The sequence below is a fragment of the Arvicola amphibius genome, chromosome 8, assembly GCF_903992535.2.
Source record: "Arvicola amphibius chromosome 8, mArvAmp1.2, whole genome shotgun sequence".
Lineage (NCBI taxonomy): Eukaryota > Metazoa > Chordata > Mammalia > Rodentia > Cricetidae > Arvicola > Arvicola amphibius.
The window spans coordinates 98,566,378-98,584,627 of record NC_052054.1 but is presented as its reverse complement, the minus strand read 5'-3'; the positions used below and the strand labels follow the sequence as shown (position 1 = coordinate 98,584,627).

Below are 18,250 nucleotides of genomic sequence, written 5' to 3'. Positions count from 1 at the left end.
GTGATGGGAAAGCACAGGATGTTTACTGACAGGCCCAAGTGTGTAAGCGCAAGTTTAGAAGATCCTTTTTTACATCCACTCACAGCCAGGCTTCCCCCCAGTTCAAGGTAGTCCACACTGCATCGCTGTTTAGGATCTTGCTCAAGTTCTACTGAGAGTATCATGTTCCGACAATGAGAGTCCACCTCCACATATGGTCTCCATGACCACCTGAAGCCACACATCACATCCTTGCTCTGCATGACTAAATCTGAGGAGAGGTGGCCTGCAGGCAGCAGTCACCAGGAGTGCTGCTTGACCTGAGTGTTTCACTACCTCCCAGAGCAGCTCTTGCTTCCTTCCACACTCTTCCCACAATGCCAGGGTACTTCTGCTCAATCCCCAACAGCCACCTTCAGCTGGTGTGTGCATCCACCAGACTGAGAGGGCAGACGCCCGTCAGTCTGTACATGAGTTTGGCTGGGTTAGAGATGAGGAACAGAGAAGGTTAACAGGTGGGGTTTAAGGTGCACAAGGTTCTTTTTCACTAAAACTGGTTTTCTTCATTATTTCAGGAAACAAAGTAACAGTCAAACACTGAAGAAAGAAATCTTAAGGCGCACTCCTTCATACCAAGATCTATTGAGAACTGGAGACACCATCACACCCAGCAACCTTGAGCACTGAGGTCCTTTACCAGCCCACTTGATGGCACAGACTCAGCTCTGTGCTTTTACAGACCCCAACCAGGAAGGCTCCAGAATTCCCTGACTATAGCCTCCCTGTAGATACAATCGTGTTCTGGCCGTGAATACGAAACTGCTTTCAGGTGGAAATGAGACTTTAAAGGGGAGGGGGGCCTCCCTCTCTCTCTCCCTCCCTCCCTCCCTCCCTCCCTCCCGCCCCTCCCTCCCTCTCTCTCTCTCTCTCTTCTCTCTTCTACCTCTCTCTCTCTCTCTCTCTCTCTCTCGGCAGATCAGCTACAGTGAGGCACAAGAATCACCTGGCCCCTTTAGGGCAGTGGGCCTGGTGTAGAAGGATCAAGGATGCCAATCAACACTGGGTGTGCTGGGAAGGCTCTAAGGAAGTACCCCCAACCCTATGAATGGCATTCTACTAGTAAATAGGGTGAGAGCCTTGTGTAACACCCAGGTGATCCTAAAATGCAGCTTCTCACTGAGGGGGGGGGGGGGGATTAGGGGTGGATCCTGGGATTCTAAGCACCAATATCACCTGAAATGAAAGAAAACTTTGCCTGTTTGCTTCAGCATTGCCCCACCCACCTCCCCATTGTATAAACTGTGAGAGGTTAAAGGGCATTGGATGTTTTCCACAACAGTCTGGAAATAATGGTTACTCTGCAGAGACTTGTGTATAGCCCAAACTCAGCCCCATAGTGACTTCCCACTGACGTGACATCAATTGGGAACGAACGACAGATTGGCTGGCCCAAGATATTTACTCCTCTCCCTTGGGAGAGCAGAACAGGTTCACTTTTCCTGTGTTGGGAGAGAGGCATATCTGGAAACTAGCCACATCAGCAGTCAGCTTTTTCTTCTACAGTAGAGGACATGAAGGAGAAATGTCACCCAAAGGCCTAAGAACAAAACCACAAACAAAAGGAAGCTCCAGGTAATGCTCATCCTAAGAAAAAAAATGCTCACAGGAATGGATAGGACATGAGCAAAGATGGATCGGGGCATCAGAACAGCAGGCTCTCAGACATGCCCAAGTAGCAGGGCCTTGCACCCTCACTGCTTCAGCTATGAAAACCCTGTATGAAGAGCAGCTGACAACACTCAGATCCTGTCCACTCATCACCTTTCACCTCAGCCTCCAGGAATGCAATGCAAACACAAAACACCTCCAACACTTGTGAGCAACTTAAACCCATGAAGATCAAGAGTCCAGAAATTGTTTTAAAATATTTATATGGCAGTAAGTCACTTGAAATATTAATGCATCTTTTAAGAACTCACCCAGAAAACCCATTTTTATAAAAATTAATAATCCCCAGCTACTTACCACATACTGACTTATAGAACACTTATTTCCAGAGCAACAGGGAAAACAGACAGGAAGCACGCACGCACGCGCGCGCGCGCGCACACACTCACTCACTCACTCACTCACGGAAAACACCATTCAAGGCTACCCTGGGAAAATGACCCAGTGCCATCACCAGAAGGCAGCAGAGGACCAGCAGCCTGTTGATCAAATTTAAAGGACGGGCTGAACTCAGGTATCCTCATAGAGGTTTCTGGTTCTCACTTCTAGCCCTCTGCATCACAGCCAGCTGGAATTCTGGTGATGCAAGAATGAATCCAGGTCCCCTGGGGAACAGTGCCTGCTGCCTCCAGAGAAAGACAGTGGGCATAAAAGGGAGTCTGTCTCCTGCTCCTGCTTCTAAAGGGTCAGCAGGTGCTGGTAGCACTGCCCACCTCAAGAAGTTTCCAACTGCAGGAAGATGAGGTCTAAAACTTAACATAAAAATGACACGAGACAAGTTCTTGGCTGTAGTCAGTCTCCCCTAAGATCTCTGTCCTCAGATTTCTAGAAGATGGACAACCAGATCCGCACACCCAAGGACTCCTGCAAGGGAAGCCCTGAAGCATCTGTAATCTTAACCCAGGCTGCTGTTTCCTGCAGCTGTAGCCAGTACCTCTGTGAGCAGTGAGTGTGCAAATTACCTGGGTGAGCAGGCTTAATTAGTCAGTGGTGCTTCTCTATGCTCAGAAACCCGCCCCAGATTCCAGAATCAGAGAAGTGTCTCTTGAACCCTCAAAACCTCAAGAAGAAAGGACTCAGCTTTCAAAAGAGATGAAAAAAGGGCCACGTGGAAACAGAGGAGCTCTATCCTGATCCTCTCATTTATACTGACCTAAAGAAGATATGCGAATTACTACTACGAAAGAGTTTCGACACTTGGTCTACAAACTCAGGAGCAGGCAGGGCAGACAAATGCTCAATCAGTACTTTGGGTTTTCAGATGGCATGACTTCTCTGACACCCACCCAACTCTGCTACTGTACTGCCAACACGGTCACAGATGTAGACAGCATCCACAGAAACAAGCAGTAGGCCATAGTTGGCAGGTACCTGGTTTAGACTAGACCTCAGTCTTCTGTACAGAAAGACATCTTCTGAAGGACAAATTGCCATCAAGGCATGATGACCCCTGAACGTAACAGAAGAAAAGGAGCCAAGATCCTTGCTCGGAAACCTAAGATATGCATCCACCATAGAGCAGCAAGCGCTACTCTGTTCAAATCTGAAGGGAACACAGAGTGGCACAGGGCGGGCAGGCTCCTGGAGACAGTGCCCAAGGCTTCTTGTAATCCATGCCTCAAGTAGATGGTATGGCCTACCAAGATAAACACACTTCACTCTCAACAAGGCTCTAAGCAGCTGCCTTCTTCTGTAGTGAGGTCAGAAAAAAGATCCCTCAAGAACAGAGCCTACCTGTCTGGAGATCCAGCACCAACCAGAGGCCTCCTGTCCTCAGTTCATAAAAACGTACTTTGAAGAAAAACATGTACCAGAGGCCTCCTGTCCTCAGTTCATAAAAACGTACTTTGAAGAAAAACATGTATTTTCACTAACTATTGCTGAGCCTGTGCATTATGCATTTTTTTCCTTTTCATGTCAAAAACTCACACTGGCTTGTCTCCAGAGACCTGGAGGGCCAAAGACAGGGCTCAGAGAACAGATCCACAAACATCTATGTCAACTTCCATGCGACAGTGAGACCTGCCACCATCCCACTACATAAGCTACAGCATTAGCAGTGAATGGCAAGACCAAGTGACATCGCTGGAAACGTAGATGAAACCTTTCTAGTAATGACCTCAGGAGCCTCACCTGCCAGGCCAACGCTGCCACATTCCCACTTTCAGTTGGAGCCTATGTTTCAGACAGGACCCAGCCTCCTGAATGCTGAGTGTGCAGCTGGCACACAATCATTCCAGTGTTTCCAAGTGGAGACAGACTTGCTGGGGCTGAGGAAGTCGTGGGTAACATTCCAAACATGCCTCTGCTTTCTTACACATCTTCCTGAAGCAGATGTATGTCCTTCCCAGTCACTGTCCACTTGGGAAATGTCACAATAGAATCAGAAGATTGACAAGGTGTAAAGATTTATTTTGGGGTCAAAATGAAGATGCAATCATGAGTTGTTGGGCTTACCATTTGCTAATCAAAACATGGGATGAGCAGACACCTAATTAAGCTCAGGGTTAGCATTCTATTTATCTCTGATGGAGCCCAAGGCCAAATATCCTACATTCAGGGAAAGTGGAGGTCACTTTAGTGCCACCAAGGACAAGAGTGAGCAGCAAAGAACGAGCATCACTGTTCTCTGGCCAAGAACAGCTAGGAGGCATTTCCTTTCTCTACTGCCCACGGCTGCTGGTGGTAGACAGGGCGGCTTGCTGTGTCTTGCTTTGTGGTGGAGAGTCCAACAGACAAAGACACAGCCTGCCAGGGGTTGACCTGCCTCACAGACCTGCCACAGTGGGAGCTCTGATTGGATGGGAGTCTTGGGATGACGGCTGTTCTCTGTGAATGCTCTTCTCTTTGCAGTCAAGCTCTAGGTGAGTTCAAAGCCTCCGTACCTTGGTGCTGATTCCTCACAAAATACACCTCAGATCCAGCAAGATCTCTATACTTTAGACAGAAGTAAATACGTCAAGCCCATTTACCATCCAAATGTGTTATGGTCATGGTACTTAACTGGGCCCAGGTTTTGGAGCAGTTTCTCAGCTTGGACACTGCTTTGTGGACCTGATCATTCATGTGCAGTGCAAGAGAGGGTATTTTGCAGCATTCCCTGCTTCTATTCTCAAGATCCACAGAGCCCTGCCACACAGAAAAATCTCCAAAGATTGTCAGATGTCTTGAGAATCAGGGCATCCCCATCTAAGCATTGGGTTTAGTCTATATAGGAAACACAAGGCCATAGAGGGATTTCACATGACTATTAAATATCACTAAGTAGAAAAAAAATATCACCAAGCATTTCTGATTTTGGCTCTACCATCAAAAAAGCTTTCTGCATCACCAACCCTGTGCGGTTTCCTGAGGAAGAGCCACAGACAACTTCCTAGGAGGCCTCAATCCTCTGAGCCTTAGCTCCATCAAACCAGGCCTCTCCTCAGAGCTCACCTCACGCCAGCACCAGTACTGAACAGCACTCCAAGACACTCACCGTGCTCCCCAGGGCGATATCCATGCCAGGGTATCTGAAAGATCCCTACAACAAACCAAAATCAGACCTGGGGTCTGTGTTCTCCATCTATCACACAGAAGGCAGAAGGGAAGTCCCTCAGAGACCACCCCCAGCCCCTGGTTCTGAGCCCGTTCACTCTGGCAGCACAGGCTAAAGAGCCAAAGAACTAGGCCTTGAAGTGGTTATTAGCCAAGGACCCACATGAAGGCCAGCCTGCCCAAGCAGGAAGGGTCAGCATCTCACAGATGAGAAGAGTGTTTGCTAGTCCGAAGACTGCAAAACTAAACACATTACTAACCAATGCCTTTCACTCTGCTGTACACGGAACACGTTAGAGGGCCGTGAAATGATGTCGGATTAAAAACATGACTATTTTGTGGAAAACCTGCTACTTGTTTTCATAAAATAAAGTGCTATGACATACTACCCTCATGTTACATTTTCATGATTTTACCTTTACTACTACAAGGAAACACGCAGCGGCTCTTGAGCCGGAAAGCGCCTCTTTCACTACACAATTTCAGAATTAACACCAATGTATTTCAACAGAGAAAAGATACCAAACTTGGATGGGTGGCATCCCCTGGATTTTAACAGTTGAGTCCTTTATTTAGGATGCAGTGCGCCTCCACAGAAACCACTAGACTGCAACAAAGCATCTCCTATTTGGTTTGATGTACCTATATCTCCAGTGGATCATAACAGTTTTTTTTTTTCTATCAAATAACCAGTGTTAGTATGAAAAATGCTTGAAGATCAAGGTGATCGCCCCAAAGCTCTGAGAATACGGGAATGATCTCCAGCATCTCTGGACCCTTTTGTCCCATCCTCCATCACAGCTGCTCTTCATCTTCCTCCTCCTCCTCCTCCTCCTCTTCCTCTGATGCACAGCTCTCAGATTCCTCTTCTTCTCTATCCAAGAGCTTTTTAAAAACCTCAAACTCCTCAGCAGAGGAACGTGCTGTCCTGGCCAAAAACTCAGCTTCAGAAACCCTGAGAATGTCCTTCAGTAAAGGATTAGGGATCTGTGTCTGTCCCTTCTTATCAGGGGTTTGGTACCGTCCAAGGCGTTCCAGGTACATGTGTCTCTGCTTGATCTTGGTTATTGAATACTGTAAGAAATCATTCTGACCGATGTCCCAGATGCTTAAGTCCCATCCTAAATATGCATACTGGGAAGATACAAACATGTTTTAGGAAATCTATGTATGAGAACCCTTAAAAGCCTCATCGTTCCCAAGTTCAAAACCAAACTTTAGTCCCAAAAAACATTAGAAAAGACATTGCCCAATTAGGAATGGTAGATAGACTACACCACTCTCATACCAAACACTTGTGTGAAGTGTCTGACAGTTCCAAGCATTCTCAAAAATTCATGCTGACGAACAATGCAGCAGAAAACAAATAGGTGTTAAGTTTTCTTTAAACAGGGAAACCAAAAATATGTGTAGAAAAATCCAACCCAAAGATGCCTTGGAATTTTAAAACAATGTATAAGTGCGTAATTACTTCGAGTAGGTTACAGAATGCTTGTGAAGGCCAAAGGCCAGCCTAGGTAGTTTACGAGCCTCCAGGAATTCGCCTGTCTCCACCCCACAACTCCCCAACAGGGGTTGTGGGGCACTGCACATCTGATTCTGACAGGTCCCCCCAGAATCTGGTCCTCATGCAGCACAAGAGTTTCATTTGTCTGTCTGTCTGTTTTGAGGCAGGGGTCTTACACAGCCCTGGCTGTCTGGAACTCACTCTGTAGACCAGTCTGGCCTTAAACTCAGAGGTCCACCTGCCTCTGCCTCCTGAGCTAGGATTAAAAGGAGTGTGCCACCCTTCCCAGCTGCACATCTGTCACATCTGTTGTCCACATCTTCCAAACCCCCACTCACTCTAAGGGTTAGAAAAGTTTTAGCTTTCTCAATAGTAGTTATTCAGACACCCTACTTGGACCTGGCAATGGGGGCCAGGTCCCTCACTGTCAAGGGAAGTAAGCGGAGGACAGGTTTGCTTGGGGGAGAAAAGAACTGGGCTGTGCTGCTCTAGAACAGAGCGCTGAGCTCTACTCAGAGGCTTCTGTCCACACGCTGACTTACTCAACATAAAATGTGAAGTCGAGAGTCTGGTCACTCATTCGCACCTGCTGGAATTTGTCCTCTAGTTCACCGGGGTCCGCCTGAAGAACGCCTGGGCACCTGTGCAGAAGCTCAGGGATCTGCTGTGCTGTGAACATGCACCTCTCCTTGAGGACCTTCACCACACCATCAATGTCCCGCTGGCGCATGGTGAAAACCTCAGGGCAACCGTGCAGCACTCTCTTCAGTTTCCCTGTAGAATATTAAGAAAAGGAAAGCATGTAACTTCAGGTATTCTGGAAAGCCAAGGGCTAAACAATAGTTAGGGGCTGGTAAACGGGTTGGTCAGTGGGTAAAGGCACCCGCCACCACGCCTCATAACTTGAGTTCAGTCTCCAGGACCCACATGGTGGAAGCAGACAACTGACTCTCAAAGTTGTCTCATGGCATCCACATAAGCCCCGGAACATGTGCCACCAAACACACTCACAGATACATACAGAGTCTGAGAGGGGGAGGGGACAAGGACCACCTCCCTTCATAGGATTTCTGACTTCAGACTCTGCCTTCTATGAAGCACCGTGGAAACGCGTCCTCTCAGATCCAGCAGCCCGCCAAAACATCCCCTAACCTTGGCCTCGAGTGTTCTCCTTGTAAGCCACATTAGATAACGTATCCAGACCAACTCCTATAAACAGGGGCGTGTCCCAGACAAAGCGGAGTAAAGGGTCTTCTTTTAGTAGTTGGACCAATGTTCTCTAGGAAATATTGGCAAATTTAATAGCTGGAAACTTAAAACTACTTGAGCTGTTAACTAGTTTTCCCAACAGCCTAGTGCGTCACTGTCTCTGCTTGACTGCCGTGTGGAGAGGAATTTCCAAAGGGCGAGCTTTTGTTTGTTTTGTTTTGTTTTGTTCTGGAGACAGGGTTTCTCTGTGTAGTTGGGGCTGATCACAGAGATCCACCTGCCTCTGGCTTCCAAGGACGGGGATTAAGGCATGCGCCACCACGCCAAGGTGTGCACTTTGTTTTCCATCTCTCAAGCTGTGCTTCAATACTGACTGAGCTTAGACTCAGAGGACCACTAAAGGAAAATCTGTCTAGAGGAACATAGTTATCTTTTTGCTCATCTTCTAGAGAGGGAAGCCTGTAGAGGTACCAAACAGTAGACTCTAAACCTCCCCTAAATGGGGTTTAAAGTCTTACCAGGAAACAGTCAATAATAAAAAGTGGTCAAATGGGTAGACATCACTGGAGATTCCATCTCCCTTCTCTAGAGGAATGACAAGAGTTAGCAGGAGGCCTTACTCTGCGCTCTCCAGGATGCCTGGCACCACCAGGTCTAAATTTTTGTACAGGGATTGTTTTTGCAGAGGTCACATATATGCATATACATATCACTACCACATAGCAACTCTAAGCCTCCAAAAACAGACTTCATGTTCCACTGTTCTGGAGCTAGAGACCTCAATGAACAGAACACATGGGACTTGTTCCAGCCTTGGTTCTCTCCTCCTGGCTAATCTCCCCACATTCCTCTTACAACACCCTTCTGCAGAGGGACCACCACACCTCTCCTCAGAGACACTGACCTCTCCTCAGAGAACCTTCCAACCTCACTTCACCTTACTAAGGTGTGTTTGGCCCACAGGACCACATGCATCCCAGGATAGCTAGGAATGCAACCTAACAATTTGTACATGACCTGTCATGTCACAGTATCAGAAGGCTGGACTAAGGCAGGCTATTTTTTCACTAACTCTGACTCCTCGTCACCACTACCAAAGTCTGCTGCTTCATCTACCTTCTCCAAGGCCAAGCTTCCGCAGGTAACTGGACCGCTTCTTCATTTTGCACTGGAGACAGTTTCAGTAACTGTGGACTTTTCTTCAAAGCCATAAATAAGGCTCTGGGTGCAATCCCAAGAGCAGAAATTCTGGAAATTATGTCCAGCAGCTTGTTGCGGATGGACGCTTGGCTGTATATTGAGCAAGCTATGAATATGGGCTTCATCAAAAACCCATGTCCTGGAGGGAACTGATGACGTTTGCAAGCTCCGTGGACTTAGGATCCACAAAAGTCTTCTGCTCCTCATGCAGACACTGAACAAGATGGTCCTGTACTCTGGTTCCTGCACATACATTTGGGTCTAACACAGGAGGACTCTTGAAGGTTCTCTCCACTGGGTACTGTAGTCAGTGTGCAAAACAAGGACTCATTCTTTTACGGTCCTCTGAGATGAGGGGTCTGCCTGGCCAAACAGGTCCAGGAGAGGTCATGAGTCGGTGCCAGTCAGGAATCTGTAAGACAGAAAACAAAACAGAATCAGTTCCACCTCAGGATAATAACTACCACAAGATCACGGAGCGCGAGTATTTTGGATCTTGGCCCATAAAGCTAACAGTTTTTGTAACCAATCTGTAAAACAATCTGTGAAATCCCTGGGCCTAAAAGGTCTCCAGAGAAGGAAATTAGCATACAGATGACAGCACTTACAGAAGATATAGGAGCCGGGCACAGCCACTACTCTGAGCTTTAGGGAGGACTCCTAGTCATTAATATTTGGGCTGAAATTCTGAACCGCAGACAAGCCACCAGATAGATGCACTGCCTAAACTGGTTCCAACAAAGGATAGCTGTCTCGATGCTCCTCTTTCATTGAAGGAAAAATATTCCTGGGCACGAGTCTGTCAATTCTCAGTGTCTGGGACCAGCACATAACAAATTAGGCACCCAGTGCCCGCCAGACTGGTCTCCAAAACCCTCTCTAGCACGACCAGCCTCCCCTCTCTCCGCCTGGTGGTCCAGGTCTCCTAAGCCCATAACCGCCACATTAGCCGAAACTCCATAGAAGCCATGTGGCCCATTTCAGGACCAGGACTGTCTATGCACCCGCACCCGGGAGCGCTACTTCCACAAAGCGACCGGATGTGGTCACAAATAACCTGCGGCAGGGCCTCCTGCACGTTCCGCCCGCAGCTGCTGTGAACTCCGGACCCTACGGCAAACTCACCTGCCGTCCTAGAACAGCCATGGCACCCCAGCGGCGAACGTAACTGGATCACCGGAAGGGGCGGTCCTTCCTGGCCCCACAATGTCCGTCCTCCGGTCTGTGTCCGCCGCAGTTCTGGGAGCCAGCGTTCCTCCGTTCCGCGGCCAAGTTTTTAATCTCCTCCGCCTCTTGCAGATGCAGCTACCCTCCGCTATGCAGACAGGGCTCTACCCAGGAACAAGCAAGACTACAGGGGTTTCTCAACTGCCCTTCAGAGTATGGACGAAGCTAAATTCACACTATTCATTTCCTGTCGTAAACCACTTACAGGCGCGCCGGGGAAGACGGGACACAAAACGAAGCACGCGTTAAAATTCTATAAGCCCTAGTGCATGAAATGGCTTTTAGGAACCCCTTCCCTTTGGAGAGATACCTTGCTATACAGAGAGGAGGGACTTGGTCCTGCCTCAACTTGCTATGCCAGACTTCTTTAACTCACCATGGGAAACCTCCCCCCTTCTTAGGAGTGGAGTGGGTGGGAAGTTGAGTGAAGGGAAAGATTGGGGAACTGTGGTTGATATTGTAAAATGAAAAAAAAAAAAACCCAAAAACAAAAAAAGAAAAAAACTCTTTAAATAAATTTTTTTAAAAAGATCTTATAAGGCCAAAAATTAACCTAACTGGTAATTGTGGAGTTAGTATGTCGCAGACCAGAACCAACTTATCATGGATTATTTTTTAGCCTTTTTGAAATTCATTCACTGTTCACCTGTCCAACTAAACAGTTTTTTGCTTTTCACCTTCCTGTCTCTATCCCCATCAATGTGTCTGGTAAATGCCTCGATTTATGACTCTGTTCTGCAGCTAATAACATCTCACCTAACTCACCCACAGTAGCATCTCTTTTGAGCACCAAAATTCGTGCTCACGGGCTCACGTTTTGAAGTGAATACTGGTTTTTGGTGGACACTGTAATACAGCAATAACTTCTCTGGACAGCCCAAATTCTTTCCTGAAGTAGAAGCTGGATCCAGACTCAGATAAAGGTATTTGGTAAATGTATTGTTTAAAAATGCTTGTTTAGGGTCAGCAAGATGGCTCAGCAATTAAGATACTTGCCATACGAGTTTGATGGCCCGAGTTTGACCCTAGAAACCCATGTAAAAGTGTAAAAGAGCAAACTCACTCCGCAAACTTGTCTACCTTCATACACACACACACACACACACACACCACACACCAATGGCACACGTGCCCATATAAGTTTTGGTTTTTTTAATTCGTGTTCCACATGCATACCTGGCCACCACACACCAAAAGAAGCCAGTCTTCAGAGGACTAAGAGATGGCTCAGCAGTTAGCAGCACAAGCATAATGATGCAGTTCAGATCCCAATACCCACATAAAAATACAGGTGTGACCCCAGCATGCCTTTAATCCCAACACGGAGAGGGAAGGAGACAGGAGGATCAATGGGACCTTACTGAGTGACAGTTCTCAGCCAAAAAGAAATGTGGGTCCAGTTACAGGGAGAAACTCCAGCCTCAAAGTTACAGAGGACACCCAAACTGTAACAACCCAAGTATGTAATACACATTATAAACTCACATAAGTATACACCGAAAGATGTCTGCCCATCAAAAAAAAAAATACATGGCCCAAGTAATAAAATGATAGGAACAATGGCATATTTTCACTTAAAAACAACAGAGCTCTCTTAGCAGAGGTCTGATTTTCCCATAAGGATGAGGCACCAGACAACTTTTGTTTGTTTTTTTTTTTTTTTTGGTTTTTCGAGGACAGGGTTCTCTGTAGCTTTGGAGGCCTGTCCTGGAAACTAGCTCTTGTAGACAAGGCTGGCCTCGAACTCACAGAGATCCACCTGCCTCTGCCTCCCGAGTGCTGGTATTAAAGGCATGCGCCACCGACGCCCGGCCACCAGACAAATTTGTATGCATTTAAATTTGCATCTTAGACCTGTTTGGGCAAAAAGCCTGGGAACCTTTTAGAAGGAATGAGAACAGTAAAAGATAAAAAGCTGTGTTCTCACAGCTGCCTAAATTCCACCACTCGTAAGTCATTATATTTATTTCTTCCTGGTTTATGGCTTCTTATGTGAAAAAGGGGATCAGGCTGTTTACATCAATAAACATATTCCTACTTTGTTGCTAGACACTGACCTAGGGCTGAAGTGTTTAAACATATCTTTGACAGGAGGTTGGGTTGTATAAAAGGACAGAAAGTGGCAATCTGCATAAAACTTTCTTTTGTCTTAATTTTTCTAACTAAATAACAATCATTTAGGCCTTCACACTGAAAGCCTAAGAAATCCCTATGCCCACTCCAAACTTCTTGAAAATAATCTAGGAACCTGAACCAGTCAGCCAGCACTTGGAACAAAGTGATTGCGTAGAACACAGGGCTGCTGCCAAAGTCTGGCAGGATCTTTAGTCTTCACAAAATTTTGCATCTTGAATCAAACTTGAAATTCCAAGAGGAAAAATTATCAGCTGCCAACTCAGAACCTTAGTCTCCAAGGTTTTGAGAGCTTTTTATATTGTTTGGTTTTGTTTTCTGCAAAGAACACCCATAAGAATCAGACTATAACCAAAAGCTTTATTTTTTTTCTAATATAAAATGGTTCTTAGAAAGCTGCATTTTGCATCCTCAGCCCTACTACACTGTCTGAAAAAAAACTGCAATATCTTGTGCTCTATGTGTAATAAAGATTACAAGGAAAAACATTTGTTTCATTCTAAGAAACAGATTTCATTCTGAAATCAAAGCTAAAATGTCCACCAACTTCTGGAGACTGGGCCTGGAAACCCTCAGTCACAGTAGGGTTGACACCCCTTCACCGAGACATAGAGGTACAATTAGAGCCTTTCACACAGACGAAAGTAGAGCTGGGCCAGACACAGGATGTCTGAAAGTGCTTGTGAGGGTTATTATGGGTTGATAGATGGCTGACAAGTCTAAGTCCCAGAGTAAACCAGGATAGATTGCTCTTTTAGCTGTGGTAAGTGGGGTACAGAAATGAAGAAACCAAGTACTTCTCATGTCCCACAGAGTCCTAGCCAGGGTAACTTAACTAATTAAGTAGTCTTTTAATTTTGGAAAAGTTTAAGAAAGAAAATATTTTGGTCATTTTTGTCTAGCCAACTCTATGGACTCTACACCATTATCCAGATACCAAGTCAGTGGGAAAGACACACACACACACACACACTCTCTCTCAGATAGAAAAGAAGTGGGTACGGTTGTCAACACATCTTTAACTCACAAAGGAGGCAGGCAGATCTCTATGACTTCAAGGCCAGCCACAGTTACATGGTAAGATCCTGTCTCAAAATCTACAAGCAAAGAACAAAACAACAAAAACAGAGAAATGAATATTCCTCATGTCTTTCTGAGGCTCACCAAGTTAAAGTCCTTTAATAATACAAAGTAACCAAACATAGAATGCTTTTTTTCAAGGTTATAAAAAATGAAATTACAAGTCTTTCCATTAAACCTAAAACATATATATATTAGAGAGAGAGAGAGAGGAGGAGAGGAGGAGAGAGAGAGAGGAGAGAGGCTTGTTTTAGCACTTGCACAGAAAATCTGTAGAAGGGGAATTCATCCAGTTCTTCAGAATATTCATCCCAGCTCTTCAGAATTTCCTTTCTCCTCAAAGGAAGCCCTGAAATCCATACAATTTCCCAAATCAAGTAGAAAATAAGCAGGAGAGAGCTTTCATTCAGCTGACTGAGAGAGATGGATCCTCGGGATGCAGGCAGTGCTGGTCACTTAGGAGCCTCCCTGGGCGCAGGAGGTCCACTGAAATCCTTTGTGTGAGTCACTTCACTGGACTCCTGCTCTTAAGCTCCAACTTGCAGCTGACAACAGCCAGTTTCTAAGGGGTGAAGAAAAACACATTGGCACACTAACAATTAGATTCTAAAATACTTTGTTTAGGAACAACAGAAATTGGGGATGGTAGGCAGTAGTAGTTCTGAAACCACAGGGTTATATTCTACAAGGTACAGATCCTGCTGAGATACTGTGTGTGTGCATGCACACATGCACACGCTAATCTCCAGCCTGGTTCCTCAGGAGCTCTGACTTGGAGTTAGGGAGTCTTTTCCCTAATGAGACATGATACCCCGTCTAGCCCCTCAGCATCCTGGTCAGCATCTGTACCCTGACCCCTCTTGGGACTAGTCAACCAGCTGACTCTCTTCAACTACTACATTCTCATTCTCTCCCGGCCAAGGTTACTAAAAGCATTTATCCCTCTCTCTGAGGTCCATAGCCACACCCAAGTGGCACCTAAGGGTCTCTACATAGTCAAGCCCCATTTTTAAGACCAACCACAGATTCTGGTATATGTATCTAGGACAGTGTGGTGGAAGAAGCCTCATCCCGGAAGGATGGCCTAGTCAACTTCCCATCACAAAACAAAAGACACAGGAAAGGAAGGGAGGAGGGGAGACTTCCCACCTGGCTGGTTGGTCCGACACACCTCTTCCCAGGTGTAGTCAGCAAGATTCACAGGCTGTGTCACCCAGGGGTCTAGGATCAGCTCCTCTAAAGTGGTCCGCTCCTCAGGGAAGGCTGCAGCAGCCCAGACAGAAGAGTCATAAGTTCTAAGGACATAAAGAACACAGGTGGAACCAGGCCAAGGTCAAATGGAACAACATCTCAGACTTCAGGGTGTCCTGCTTCAAGGAACCTCTCACAAAGCAAGGAAGCAGCCTTGGAATCCTAGGGCTTGACGGCCTGCCCTGGTATTGCCAGAGAATACCTTTATAAATCTATCACCTCCAAAATGGAAGCGTGGAAGTTGAGATCTAGCTCAATCAGACCTCAGGAGGTCTGATTTTAAGGTGTGTTGGCTAGTTTTATGTCAACCTGACACAAACAAAATTTATTTGGACCAGACAATGGTAGCACACACCTTTAATCCCAGCACTCGGGAGGCAGGACGCTGGCAAAATCTCTGAGTTTGAGGCCAGCCTATATAGTTCCAGAACAGGCTCCAATGCGATACAGACAAACCCTGTCTCGAACCCTCCCACCACACCCCACCCCTACAACAACAACAAAAAAGAGTTAATTGGGAAGAAAAAACTGCGATTGAGAAAATGCCACCACCAGATTGGCCTGTGGGACATTTTCTTGATTGAAGTGGGAGGGCCCAGATCACTGTGGATAGTGCTACCCATGGGCTGGTGGTCCTGGGTGGTATAAGAAAGCATATTGAAGCTGGATGGTGGTTGCACAAACCTTTAATCCTAGCTTTCAGGAGGAAGAGGCAGGCAGATCTCTGTGAGTTTAAAGCCAGCCTACAAAGAGAGTTCTAGGATAGCCAGGGATACACACAGAAACCCTACCTCAAATAAAATAAGAGAAGGAAGGAAGGAAGGAAGGAAGGAAGGAAGGAAGGAAGGAAGGAAGGAAGGAAGGAAGGAAGGAAGAGAAAGGGAGAGGGAAGGAAGAGGGGGGGCAGGCTGAGCAAGCTATGAGGAACAAGCTAGCAAGCAGCAGCTCCAGGTTCCAGCCCCGTTTTAGTTTCAGTCCTACTTCCCCCCGTGATGGACTGTGATGTGTAACTAGTAAGCTGAAATGCTTTCCTTCCCAAGGTGTTTTGGTCATGGTGTTTTTATCTCAGCAATGGAAACCCTAATGATGACACCAGGAGCTCTGGCTGGGAGTGGCTGAGGATGAGCATGACATGCAAGGGAAGGTGGCAGGCAACCTGAAGCACCCCTAGTTCATTCTGAGGGGAGGCAGCTTGAGCTCTAGCAGGAGCCCAACCTCAATCTGCATTTGGGCCCTGTCTCCTCCAAGTATGTGTATGTGTTGGTCAGGGCCTCTGGGCCGCATTCAGCAGGAACCCAGCTGTTGTAATGAGAAGCCATGGAGCGTCCCGGAGCAGAGCAGTACACCACAGAACAGTAGGGACCCACTAGTGAAGCTCTGAAACCCTCTTCCAGGCTGCTGTGGGCTGATATGTCCCTCCAAAGTCTGTGTGTTGGAGAGCTCACCCCTAATGAGATGGTGCAGGGCCAGTGGGGTGCTGGGAGGTTGCTAGGGGAAGCCGTGAGTGGGGGAGAAAGACTGGAGTTGGTGTCCGAAGAGGTAGAAAAGACTGGTTTCTCCATTATAAAGTTGGTGTCTTATGAGACACAGCAAGAAGGTGCCATCCACAAGCCTTGAAAAGAGGCCTCACTGAGACTGAACCTGCCATTACCTTTACTCAGACTTCAGCTCCTGCATACTTTGAATCTGTTGTTCAGGCTCTATCTGGACTTCTTAGAACAGAGACATCTAACCTAAGCAGAGGATAAGGCACCAGGCTGAAGATTCGTGGATCACGTGGGCTCCTCCCAGTGAGTGCTGTGGGACCACAGGATATTAGAGTAGAAGGGGCTCCAACTGATACCTGACTGCTACAGCCCGCTCCATGAGCTCCTCCAGGTCCAGGCTCCTTGAAGTACCCTGCTCCAAGCTTAGACAGCCAAGTCCACTTGACCCCCTTCATCACAGATACAAACTCACCACTAGGCCTCAACTTGTTGTCACACTTGCTCACAGGGCTCATGGTATGACTGGCATTTTTCTATGTGAGCTTCTGAGGGTCAAGTTTCCCCATGTATGATACCAACCTGCCTTCACAAATGGGGCTCCTGGCTTAAGTTAAATGTCTGATCTCATAGATGCTCCCACAGACAAGCTTACTGACTGCAAAATATTCACTTTCAAGAGGGCCTTAAGATCCAAGGGACCATTAATAAAATACCAAATGTTTGAGTCATATTAAAATTATTATGCTCAGATCAAAATGTTAGAATAAAAGTGATTAAAAAGAACTAATCAGCATAGACAAAGAGGAGACAGAAATAAAATGTTGAGTTCTCAGGCAAATGGCATCACTCACCCCTGGAGCTTCATGCTCACCTTGGGAAACCAGGAACGGGGGGTGATATGACTGCCTCCATGGTCTCCTCCACTTCACAGAAGGGATTCTCCTCGAAGATAAGCGTGTAGAGAGTGACCCCCCAGAGACCACATCTCCAGCTCTGGCCCCTCTATTAGCTGCACGGAGGGAACCGAGAGCACTCAGTACAAGCTCACCGAGTAAGCCCCACTCTGAATGTCAGAGCCCTTCCAACCCCAGTCAGAGACTTGCATTCTCACAATCCACACAGGGCTGCCTCGAGCAAGGAGACACTCTAAATGACCTGGAAAAGGAGGGATGATCCAGAGGCGGGGAGAGTAGAGGACCAGAGAGCAAGTCACAAATTGGTGTCAGTAAGGGCCAACAGGGGCCACAGGCAACATCAGAACAAGTGGTGGTATACCCTACAGAAGACCATGTGGGTGAGAGGAAAGGGGCCACCCTGAAGTCAAATCACAACAGGAGAAACACAGAGAAACAAAGTTTAGTGACAGCTGAGGGGTCAGAGAAATGAATGGTAGGATGGAGGAGTTTATCAGGAAACTAGGGCCGCTTGGAAGACTAGGCCTGGGGGAGGAGGGGGAGGTGCCATCCTAGCTTCACCATGCTACCAGCCACACCAGGCAGGCTGTCTAACGGCCGCCTATAGTTTGCTGACCCGAGGAAAGAACAATATACAAATGAGAAGGGAGAAAAACGCTCTTACGGATGGAATCTGGAATCAGGGTTCAGGAAGCCTTTTGCCTGATGAGATGGAGAAGTGTGTGCAATGTGGAAGGAAGCATGCAGAATGAGTACAGGGTCTGACCGAGAGGTCTACAAGGTAGGACCAGCACACACACAACTGTAAAGGATGGGCAGCGAGCAGAAGCACAGTGTAAACAGAAACACATGGGAAAGCACTTGCCACAGATGGCTAGGTACTGAGATGGAAGCCATTATAGCCTGGGCGTGGAGCAGCCAACAGTCACACAAAGCAATGTAGAGTGAGCAGTTTACAAGTAGCTCCTCTTCATGCGCCTATATTTTAACCCCTACAG

General features: G+C 46.9%; 2 protein-coding genes across 2 annotated transcripts in view; one reads left to right on the top strand and one right to left on the bottom strand.

Annotated features, from left to right (window-relative positions):
* Nucleotides 1-735, top strand: part of Sned1 (sushi, nidogen and EGF like domains 1) — a 53,492-nt gene extending 52,757 nt beyond the window's left edge. The window contains 1 exon segment of the mRNA XM_038339315.1: nt 555-735. Coding sequence (XP_038195243.1) covers nt 555-580 — 26 coding nt within the window. The 3' untranslated portion in view covers nt 581-735.
* Nucleotides 736-5,790: 5,055 nt separating this feature from the next.
* On the bottom strand, nt 5,791-10,306 carry Mterf4 (mitochondrial transcription termination factor 4). The gene is given in 10 exon segments (XM_038340359.1): nt 5,791-6,378; nt 7,338-7,525; nt 9,077-9,122; nt 9,124-9,228; nt 9,230-9,289; nt 9,291-9,385; nt 9,388-9,414; nt 9,417-9,548; nt 9,551-9,572; nt 10,286-10,306. Coding segments are annotated over 10 exon segments (1,035 nt in total). The 3' UTR covers nt 5,791-6,039.
* Between the last annotated feature and the right edge of the window lie 7,944 nt (nt 10,307-18,250).